The 10,622-nt window shown below is 42.6% G+C and overlaps 1 protein-coding gene across 1 annotated transcript; it reads left to right on the top strand.

Moving 5' to 3' along the window:
- The first annotated feature begins 5,999 nt into the window (after positions 1-5,999).
- On the top strand, positions 6,000-8,745 carry LOC114435929 (acidic mammalian chitinase-like). The gene is made up of 11 exons (XM_028405903.1): positions 6,000-6,056; positions 6,144-6,170; positions 6,498-6,702; positions 6,808-6,864; positions 6,944-7,109; positions 7,187-7,311; positions 7,418-7,541; positions 7,657-7,839; positions 7,922-8,038; positions 8,140-8,272; positions 8,412-8,745. Exons 1-11 carry the CDS (start codon positions 6,032-6,034, stop codon positions 8,711-8,713), a joined length of 1,464 nt encoding a protein of 487 aa, XP_028261704.1. The 5' UTR covers positions 6,000-6,031; the 3' UTR covers positions 8,714-8,745.
- The last annotated feature ends 1,877 nt before the right edge of the window (positions 8,746-10,622 follow it).

Raw genomic sequence — 10,622 nt, 5'->3', positions numbered from 1 at the left:
AGCGGCAGCACAAAGTTACACAAACAATCTCAACGTTAAAGCACACGTCGTAACGACCATAGTCAGCGCAACAGACACCTCTGTTGCGCTGGGGAGAAAGACACACACGCGCGGCAACCCTCTCTTTAGCAGTCTCCGCCGAGATGTAGTGCTTCGAGGCTTTGTAGCGGCCGCCCAGATTGCAGAACGAACATTGGTGGAGGAGTCTCGTAGCCAGCCAATCGTGAAGAAGAAGAAGGAGATCCAGTTTGCATGGGCCCCGCCTACATTCACTCCCATTCATTGACTCGGGGCCCCACCTCCAAACTCTCTCTCACACCCACACACACACACACACGTCACTCTCATCCAAACGGACCAGGGGTCCGTAACAGCTATCATTTTCTGCTATGCTAACTGGGTATTAGCTGCAGCATAAGTTAACTTTTCACTTGTGATTGCTGAGCTATCCGTAGTGAAACTTTATGGATACACCTTGTCCTTCTTTAGCCAAAGTGCTTTTTAGGTGGTCGTAGAGAAGATTGAAGCAAGGCGTCTGGACTTGTAGAGTTTTCTAGAAGACGTTTCGCTGCTCATCCAAGCAGCTTCATCAGTTCTAACTGTTTGGTGGGGAAACATGGTTTATATGTGGTTACAGACCTCAGTGGGTGGGTCTGGGTAAAACTTTAAAAAACTTAAAAACAATAGCACTAAATGTTTCCATACTTACCTGTGATGTTCTGGCTGACTGGGCCGGGTGAGTCTAACGACTGGCTAACGACTATGAAACTGCCGGAGGGGGACTGATTGACAGCCCTTTGTTCTTACTGTGAGTATGTGTAAACTTCCTGGGAATGGATGGAATCACTGCATGTCTGAGGCCACCACCTCTGTTAAGGGAAGGTTTTTCCAGCTTAACATAGATGGCTTCCTTGACTCCTCTTTCAAACCACCTTTCCTCCCTGTCTAAAATGTGAACGTTGTTGTCCTCAAAGGAGTGTCCTTTGTCTTTGAGGTGGAGGTGAACAGCTGAGTCTTGTCCTGAGGAGGTGGCTCTCCTGTGCTGAGCCATTCTTCTGTGGAGTGGTTGTTTAGTTTCTCCAATGTACAGATCAGAGCATTCCTCACTGCACTGGACTGCATATATCACATTGCTGTGTTTCTCCCTGGGAATCTTATCCTTCGGGTGAACCAGTCTCTGTCTCAGTGTTGTCATAGGTTTGAAATGGACCGGGATGTCATGGTTGTTGAAGATCCTGCGGAGTTTCTCTGATACTCCTGACACATATGGAATGGAGATGTTCTTTCTCCGCCTGGTGTTGTCCTTCTTCTTGTTGTTGGGGGGTCTTGTTTTTGTGGCTTTGATGAGTGCCCACTTCGGGTAGCCACATGTTTGCAGGGCCTTCCTGATGTGGTGTTGCTCCTTCTTCTTCCCCTCTGAGCTGGTGGGTACAGTTTGTGCTCTGTGCTGCAGGGTCCTGATGACTCCCAGTTTGTGTTCCAGTGGGTGGTGTGAATCAAACAACAGGTACTGGTCCGTGTGTGTGGGTTTCCTGTACACTTCCACATTGAGGCTCCTGTCCTCCTCAATATGTACTGTGCAGTCCAAGAAGGCCAGATTGTTGTCCTTGGTGTCCTCGCGAGTGAACTTGATGTTATTATGCACTGCGTTGATGTGTTCTGTGAACCGTTCCACTTCGTTAGTCTTGATTTTGACCCAGGTGTCATCCACATATCTAAACCAGTGGGTGGGGGTGGTTCCAGGATAGGAACTCAGGGCTCTTCTCTCCACTTCTTCCATGTAGAGGTTGGCCACAATAGGAGACACAGGTGATCCCATCGCACAGCCGTGCTTCTGTCTGTAAAAGTTCCCATTGTACTGGAAATAAGTGGTGGCTCAGCACAGGAGAGCCACCTCCTCAGGACAAGACTCAGCTGTTCACCTCCACCTCAAAGACAAAGGACACTCCTTTGAGGACAACAACGTTCACATTTTAGACAGGGAGGAAAGGTGGTATGAAAGAGGAGTTAAGGAAGCCATCTATGTTAAGCTGGAAAAACCTTCCCTTAACAGAGGTGGTGGCCTCAGACATGCAGTGATTCCATCCATTCCCAGGAAGTTTACACATAATCACAGTAAGAACAAAGGGCTGTCAATCAGTCCCCCTCCGGCAGTTTCATAGTCGTTAGCCAGTCGTTAGACTCACCTGGCCCAGTCAGCCAGAACATCACAGGGAAGTATGGAAACATTTAGTACTATTGTTTGTAAGTTTTTTAAAGTTTTACCCAGACCCACCCACTGAGGTCTGTAACCACATATAAACCATGTTTCCCCACCAAACAGTTAGAACTGATGAAGCTGCTTGGATGAGCAGCGAAACGTCTTCTAGAAAACTCTACAAGTCCAGACGCCTTGCTTCAATCTTCTCTACGTATGATGACCTGGATGACTGAGAATCTTCATCAACATTTTTAGGTGGTCAGAGCATGCATCACCTTTGTAACAGATTGTGTGGGGTCACTCCAAGGGGTCAGAAACCATCAGTCTGTTCTTCAGAAACAACAGACTGCATTCACTCAGTGTAATGAAAAATAAATAATATGATACACTGGTGGTGGCGAAAAAATGAACAATCACAGACAGATGTACCTACAGGAGGGCTGTGGGATCCCTTTAACAGATTTTTTTACAGGTTCAGGCAGGTCAGATGACAACAGTTCTCCATTATATATCAGTGACATGTTGCCACTATGTTAAAAAATGTCTTTCTTTATCTGGAGTCTTGCTCTAATTTTACTTGATCCTATCTGCAAATGTTCTGGCACTTATTATTTTAGGACTGGAAACTATTGGATCTGGCACCTATTATGTCATATAAAAATATGTATTTAAATGTTTCTCAAAAATTTCTTGAAATCAACTGTCCAAACAATAATTATAATGATCAATGATCTATGCACAACTTCAAAGAGCGAGAGAGTTGTGCACAGCCATATCTGTAGAGGGTGCCAGATATCACTAGACATTACACTCACAGTACCCTGAATTGGACCCATACAAGAGCTTGTTCTTACACCAATCACCCATAACACAGGTGACATCAGTAACACTATTTATCTGGTTACCCTGGCGCTTATCAATGAGTGGGATATATATTAGCAAATAAACATTTTGTCCTGTCCAGGAAAATGGGTAGAGGAAGGATTTTTGCAAAAACATGATTCTCTCTGTCATTGTGATGAACATTGGGTATTGTCTGCTGGTGATCTCTGTTGAAATGAGTTTTGATGTATCACTGCATAGCTATTGAAGTTTGTGGTCAGTATGTATTAAAAGTGATCCAAGGGAGGAAAACAGATGAACCAGAGGCAGGGTTGTGAATTGCCAATGTCTGTTGATGCACAAGGGAAGTGTGGGCCAGTGTGGTCCAATCTAATAGATGAGCTCTGTAGCTCAAATGGGTGGAAAGGTTCCTGCTGGTTCTGATAGAAACACATACACAGTGCATTGAAGTTTGTTGTGTAGCTGCAGACCAGTCAGTCTGCAGACCAGTATGCTGGCTCCTTTCCTACTGCAATGGACACAGGGTTGTACTGAGGAGCATTGGAAGAAGGTGACCTGGTGGACCTGTGTGTGTGTTGGTTGTACCTAGGCGTTGTTATAGACCATGCCCACTCTTTCATGGAAACGGTATTCCCTTATGGAAGGATAACCTTCCCTGCCACAAAGCAACAATGGTTCACGAACGGTTTGAGGAACACCACAGCCCACCTTTAGAGGTCTAGTGGGGTATGTACAGTTTGCCTCTGAGTAATATGACAGAAGATTTGAAGAAAATTTTGAATTTAGGAGTTCCCTTTCCATTATCCTCTTATACTAGATAACAGCATGGCAGGCCAATGTCATGTGAAAACATAAGCATTACGTAGCCTTGCAGAAATCTATGAAGTCTTATATTCCCTTTCCCCTTCATATTGCCTGAGATTATTGTTAAATGACAGTCTATGTTTTAATTTTAAGTTCTATATCTGCATTTGTTATCAAAATGGCACCACCTAGATATTAATCACTGCATGAGTACTTTTACTCATGGAGTTTACTTTACTTTAAATACTAAGATTTAAGACTTTTGCATCTAAGTGCTTAAGACTTTTACTTAAATAGGATTGTTACTATTTACTGTTTTTCTGGGTAATTGTACTTTTACTTAAGTATATATTTTGCTGCTTAATTGTATTTTTACTTTTCAGTACCACGCTTCGGTACTTCCTCCACCCCTGCACATCTGTGGTCTAGAGCAATGTTTATAAGGCAGCTTCTGCAGTCATCAGCAATAAGGCTACATCTTTACACTTACATCCTACACAAACTGATGTCAAAGTCTTTGGTGGCTGGTCATCGTGAGAGTGCAAAACTGTATGTATGACTTACACAACTATGTTATCAATAGAGATTAATCATTCATTAGTGTTCCAGCCCCTTATCAGACAATTAGCAATATTTGTTAAAAAAGCTTTTTAATGACCATGTTTAGCTTTTGGCAACAAAAGAGAGACAAATCAATCTCAATAATAGCTCAAAACATTGTGCTTAAGCAGACTTATGTACAATAGAGCCAGTGATCATGAATTATCTTCATGACCTTGGACTCTATTTTCCATGAATGTTCTGAATGAGCTCTACTTGACACAATGTAATGTACCTGGTAATCAGTACATGGATGAAAATATCTGTGTAGAGACCACTGCTGTATATTCATAGAATGTGCTGCTACGGTCATGACTGTACCCTCAGGAGATTGTCTAGTGTTTCCTTGTATTTTCCTAGTGACCCATCCATCTATGTCCTGTGCTCCTAATTGTCCCCGGTTTGTCCCTCAATGTGTTTATGTGTTTAGGTGTGGTCCTGGCTTAGCTCACTCCATTTAGCTCTCTGTAGTTACCTAATCTCTCAGTCTACTCACCTGCCCCCGTCAGCTCATTAGTGTGTAGTATTTTTCCCAGAGTTCCTCAATCTCTTTGCACTAGGTTTTTGTTGCAACCACAATGATAACACACCTCAAGTTCCTTTTTTATGCAGCTTGTGTTCTTTTTGTCTCTAACCAACACCTCTTTTGTGGAATATGTTAGGGATTCTCAACATATGTATACTGGGGACACATTCTAAAAAGATGTATCATTTCACCTCTTCATTGGCCCACTAGGTTAAAGTTACCTTATTATAGATGCTTCAACTTTTTTTTTAATTTGTCGTTTCCTTCTTCCCCGATACTTGTGTTAAAACACACACACACACACACACACACACACACACACACACACACACACACACTCTCTGTGCAGTAAGTTGGTTGATGTGAAGATTCTATTGTTATTGGTTATTGTTTTACTTTATCCATAGATACACTTATTGACATAAGCATAGCTTGATTTGGGATTTGTGTGTGTTGAGTAATAGTCATTTAACAACCTGTCTGTTGCAGAATTAGGACATTGTAATATAGACTATACCATACAGTGCAGCTTATCAGCATTTCTCAATACTTATCTATGCTTAATAACTTATGCCCACCGCCCCTTTGAGATATGTAGAAACCAAAACCCTCCTCCTTAGACTGGGGTAATGTATATATCAAGCTGAAAAACTCACACACACTGGTTCCTTCTGAGATCCCAAGGTAAGTTTACACTGGGAATTCATCTGTTCATCTGAAGAACTATTACACTTCAGGTTACAGAAATGTGGTGTTTACATGTATAATTCCATTTCCTTTCCTAGGAAATGCAGTTTAAAGCTAGATTTGATATATAGCATAGTATCTGTAAGAAAACAGTTCAGACAAATCCTCTAGTTTCTATTAGCACAATACACATGCCAACTTCTACTTGGTTTATAGCTCAGATGCTTTCAGTGGATGGTCATGTTGAAATCAGTTGATTGAGCTCATATTCTGTTCATTATTTTTTGTGTTGTTTTTGTTTTTATTCTTGACAATATTCTTTTCATCATCTACAGAAAAAGAAAGCTGAAACTGTGAGTCTTAACATCAAGATGACCAAGCTTACAATTCTAGCAGGTAAAACTCTTCACATCAGCGCCGCCTCCACAAAATAATACAAAATGTTACAAAGTATTTATCTCAGGTTTGATCTGTGTTATGCAGGCTTGTGCCTGGTCCTGTGTCAGATTGGTAAGTTACCATTTCTTCTACTCATGTTGGCTAATGATATGATCAGGTTATGTGGATGTAAACATTGCCTTAGTTATGAAAAACCCAGATGTGTTAGCATGAGTACTTAGAAACCATGCTATTGTACCTTATCTTTGTTTCTGAACATTCAGAAAAGAAGATACAGATAGACCAGGTTTGTCATGTTTCATGTAAATACCCCAAATTAGGTTTGATCAAAACCAGAAAAGAGAGGAAACCTGGATACTGATGTGCATGTAAAAGCAGTTAAATGTACATAAGGCCTACATTTAGAGTTGACCACAGAAATTTCTTGCTGATTCCTAGCAACTGCCTCCCAGATGGTCTGCTACTTCACCAACTGGTCTCAGTACAGACCCGGGGCTGGTAAATACACACCTCAGAATGTGGACCCTTTCCTGTGCACCCATCTGATCTATGCCTTTTCCATCATCAACAACAAGAATGAACTGGTAACCTACGAGTGGAACGATGAGACCCTATACCAGACCTTCAATGGACTCAAGAGCAAGTAAGAACCATGTGAAATAGTTATATCTGTTTAAATCTCTACAACTGAAATTAGAAATGAAATGAGATCCCATATAAGCAAAACAAACAATGCTTCTTTTTAAAGGAACCCTGGTCTGAAGACTCTGCTGGCTGTTGGTGGATGGAACTTTGGCTCAACTCAGTAAGTTACAAACCTAAATGTGTGCTTCCCTGAAACACTTCAAATACTGACCATGATATCCTATTTAAACATTCCTCAGGTTCTCCATCATGGTGTCCACTCCAGCCAACCGTCAGACATTCATCCAGTCTTCTATCAAATTCCTGAGGACTCATGGATTTGATGGTCTGGATCTGGACTGGGAGTACCCTGGATCCCGTGGAAGTCCTCCAGAGGACAAAAAGAGATTCAGCCTGCTTTGCAAGGTAGTCAGAGTGACTAGATATATTGTACTGATATAAGTATTTGTAGAAAGTGTCTCATCAATTGTCACTATTTGCAGGAACTTGTTGAGGCTTATGAAGCTGAAGCCAAGGCCACCAGCAAGCCTCAGCTCATGCTGACCGCTGCAGTGTCCGCTGGAAAGGGAACCATCGATGCCGGATATGAGATTGCTGAGATTGCCAAGTAGGTCAAGCATTTTTTGAAATGCTCATATTCACATTCCAACATCCAGGTTGTGGGTAGGGTGGCTTTGTAGTAAGTCTCAATCAATGTTTCATCATAATTCCAGGCATCTGGACTTCATCAATGTGATGACCTACGACTTCCATGGAACTTGGGAGAGATTCACTGGACACAACAGCCCTCTGTACCGTGGCTCACATGACACTGGTGACCTCATCTACTTCAATACGGTTAGGGATCTAATGACGCAAGATGGTGCACACATTGATAGACGATATTAGCAGTTATACTTTAGTAAAGAATGTTAAGGAAATAACCTTGGTTCTCTTTGTATTCCAAACTTAGGACTACGCCATGAAGTACTGGAGAGACAATGGCACTCCAGTGGAGAAACTGAGGATGGGATTTGCTTCTTATGGTCGTACCTTCCGTCTGTCATCATCAAACACTGGTGTTGGAGCCCCAGCTAGTGGTGCTGCATCAGCTGGTCCATACACACGTGAAGCTGGATTCTGGTCCTACTATGAGGTAAACACTCAACCTTACATGCCCATTTAGAAGCAGGGAATGGACCAAGGTACAAATGGCATTTCTCTAATGTGTTCCTCAGATCTGTACCTTCCTGAAAGGCACCACTGTTCAGTGGATTGATGACCAGAAAGTTCCCTATGCCAGCAAGAACAATGAGTGGGTGGGATTTGACTCCAGGAAAAGCTATGAGATCAAGGTAGGCAAGACATCCACATAGAAATAAGGAATGAATGATAAAACTTAGCTTTAGGAGAGATGGATGGATGGACGTTTAACTTTTTTATTGTTTAATCCCAGGTGCAGTACATGAACGACATGAAGTTTGGTGGTGCATTTGTGTGGGCCCTGGACCTGGATGACTTCAATGGAGAGTTCTGTGGAGAAGGAGCTCATCCTCTTCTGTCCCATCTGCGCAAACTCATCAATGGTGGTATGTCTTGCTTCTCACATTTACCTTTCTCTGCTTGCCAGGCTAAGAGGAGAATTATGAAGTTCTCAGTAAACAAAGGGGAGCATGTTCAAGCCACATGTTTTTAAATTGATTTATTTATGTTGTCTTCTGATCACAGGAATATCTCCACCTCCAGCAACCACAACCACCAAGCCTGTCGTTACCACTGCTGGACCAGCAACTACCACAACCCCCAAACCTATCACAACCAAACCCAGTGGTACCACTGTTGCTCCATCCACCAAGACTACCATCCCCATCCCAGGAAAAGACTTCTGCAAGGACAAGGCAGATGGCATATACGCCAACCCTGATGACAAAGCCAGCTTCTATGAGTGTGCAGGCGGCCGAACCTATGTCAGAAAGTGTGGAGCCGGCACAGTCTTTGAAGAGAGCTGCAAGTGCTGTGTGTGGCCATAAAGAATGACCATCATACTGATTGAATATCCAACTGTGACAATGATGTTTTGTGATGTTTTAAAAACTAGCTTTTAAAATAAAACTAAAAGATACAAGACAGTGTGTCTGATTATTGGTTCAGTAAACAGTTCTTCTCAGTGTGCTTCTCATATCACAGTAGACCATGATGAATACATTCTAAACCAAATTAATAAAAACCAAAATGGTGCCATTTTAAAATAATACACAGTACACCAATAATAATTGTTCTCCATTAATTCATGCAAATGTATATTATGTGGTCTGTTTATGGGAGTTAAACCTCTAATGTCCAGGGTCTACCACGCCTCCCACCCACTGACAGCTGAGACAAGAGGAAAAAGTGGGTTAAGAGAATGGATGATAGATACGAACGAATTGTGCGGACAAAAAAAAAGCGTGACTGTATGTTGGCTTCACTGCAGCGTGGAAGCTACAGTTCTCCAACAATCTAAACTCTTTGTAAAATAAAATCAAAAAAGAGTTGTAAGACTTCTTGCCATTTACTGTGGCTCTTTTCTTCAGATCACATGACAAAGTCACATGACACAGAGTACATACATACAACACAAAACAAAACACAAGAAAATGACAACCATAAAATTAAAGCTGCAAGCAGCATTGCGGGCCCTTGCACACCTTGTGATCCGAGGGGCCATCACAGTCCCCTCTCCTATGCTCTCCTCTCCTCTCCTCTCCTCTCCTCTCCTCTCCTCTCCTCTCCTCTCCTCTCCTCTCATTTCCAGAGATTTACAGCAGACACATGTTTACAAGACAAAGTTATAGCGACTTCCTGTTTCCTATAAAATCGCCAAATTTTGAGGCCACACACCGGCCACAAACTGGCCAGGGGGGCAGGCAGAAAAACCTATGAAAATACAACAGTTTGTGTAGGCAGTAGGTGGCGCTCTGTCAAAGCCTCAATATTGTTGTATAGATGTATTTAGGGTCAGAGTCTGATCATACATGTGACATTTGGTACAGATCGGACAGTAAACACAGAAGTTATAGCGACTTCCTGTTTCCTGTGAAATCGGCAAACTTTGAGGCCACGCCCCGGCCACACCGTAAGACTTTTGTAAGAGTTTTGGAATGCGTCTATTCCTTATGGTGTCCTGAGTAGACACAGTGAATTTCAGCTCAATTCGATGAAGTATGTGAGGCGTGAAAAGTTTTGTAGGAGGGTCACAGATCGCCAAAAATGGCCACAAACTTTAAGACACCATGAGAATAGTGGATACCTGTCTGTGCATCAAACCTCCAAAAACATTTGATTCATACATGAAAATTGTCAACAATCAGTTATTTTCGGTTTCCTGTAGGCGGCACTGTGCAGATTACTCATGAGCATGCAGACGTGTCCGGGGACAGATCCTTATGACATGAAAAAAATTTGAGGACGTTAAGACAATGTACGGCGAAGTTATAAGCAGTTGATGTTTCATGGTGAAGGTTTGACAGTCGCCACCGCCACAGGCTGCCTGATACAGGAAACCACACAGGTGTCTCTGTGGAACTTCAAGTCTGTGATCCTCATTTGGCTCTGTAATGACAGGTGAGGATTAAACAGTGAGATAGGTGCACTTCCTGTCTCCACCACAAGGGAGCGCCATGAGCGGCACAGATCATGATAACATAGAGACGTTCAGGGCGGAGCTCTGACCATGTGCAGAAAGTTTGAAGCCGTTTGGGTAAAGTATGCGGGTGTAAGAGCCATTTGAAGTTTCATGGCGAAATCATGAATCGTCGCCACACTTTGGAGAGCCACAGAGGCCTTTAAGTTAGAGAAAAGCTTTTGATAACTTTTGATTAGCAGGTCCTTTAGGTCACATCCACCGAATATCAAGTCATTCGGGCAAAATCCCTATACTAGGAGGAGTTCGTCCGCATA

Source organism: Parambassis ranga, chromosome 5 (genome assembly GCF_900634625.1).
Source record: "Parambassis ranga chromosome 5, fParRan2.1, whole genome shotgun sequence".
Lineage (NCBI taxonomy): Eukaryota > Metazoa > Chordata > Actinopteri > Ambassidae > Parambassis > Parambassis ranga.
The sequence above is the reverse complement of the archived record's forward strand: the minus strand, read 5'-3'. Positions and strand labels throughout refer to the sequence as shown.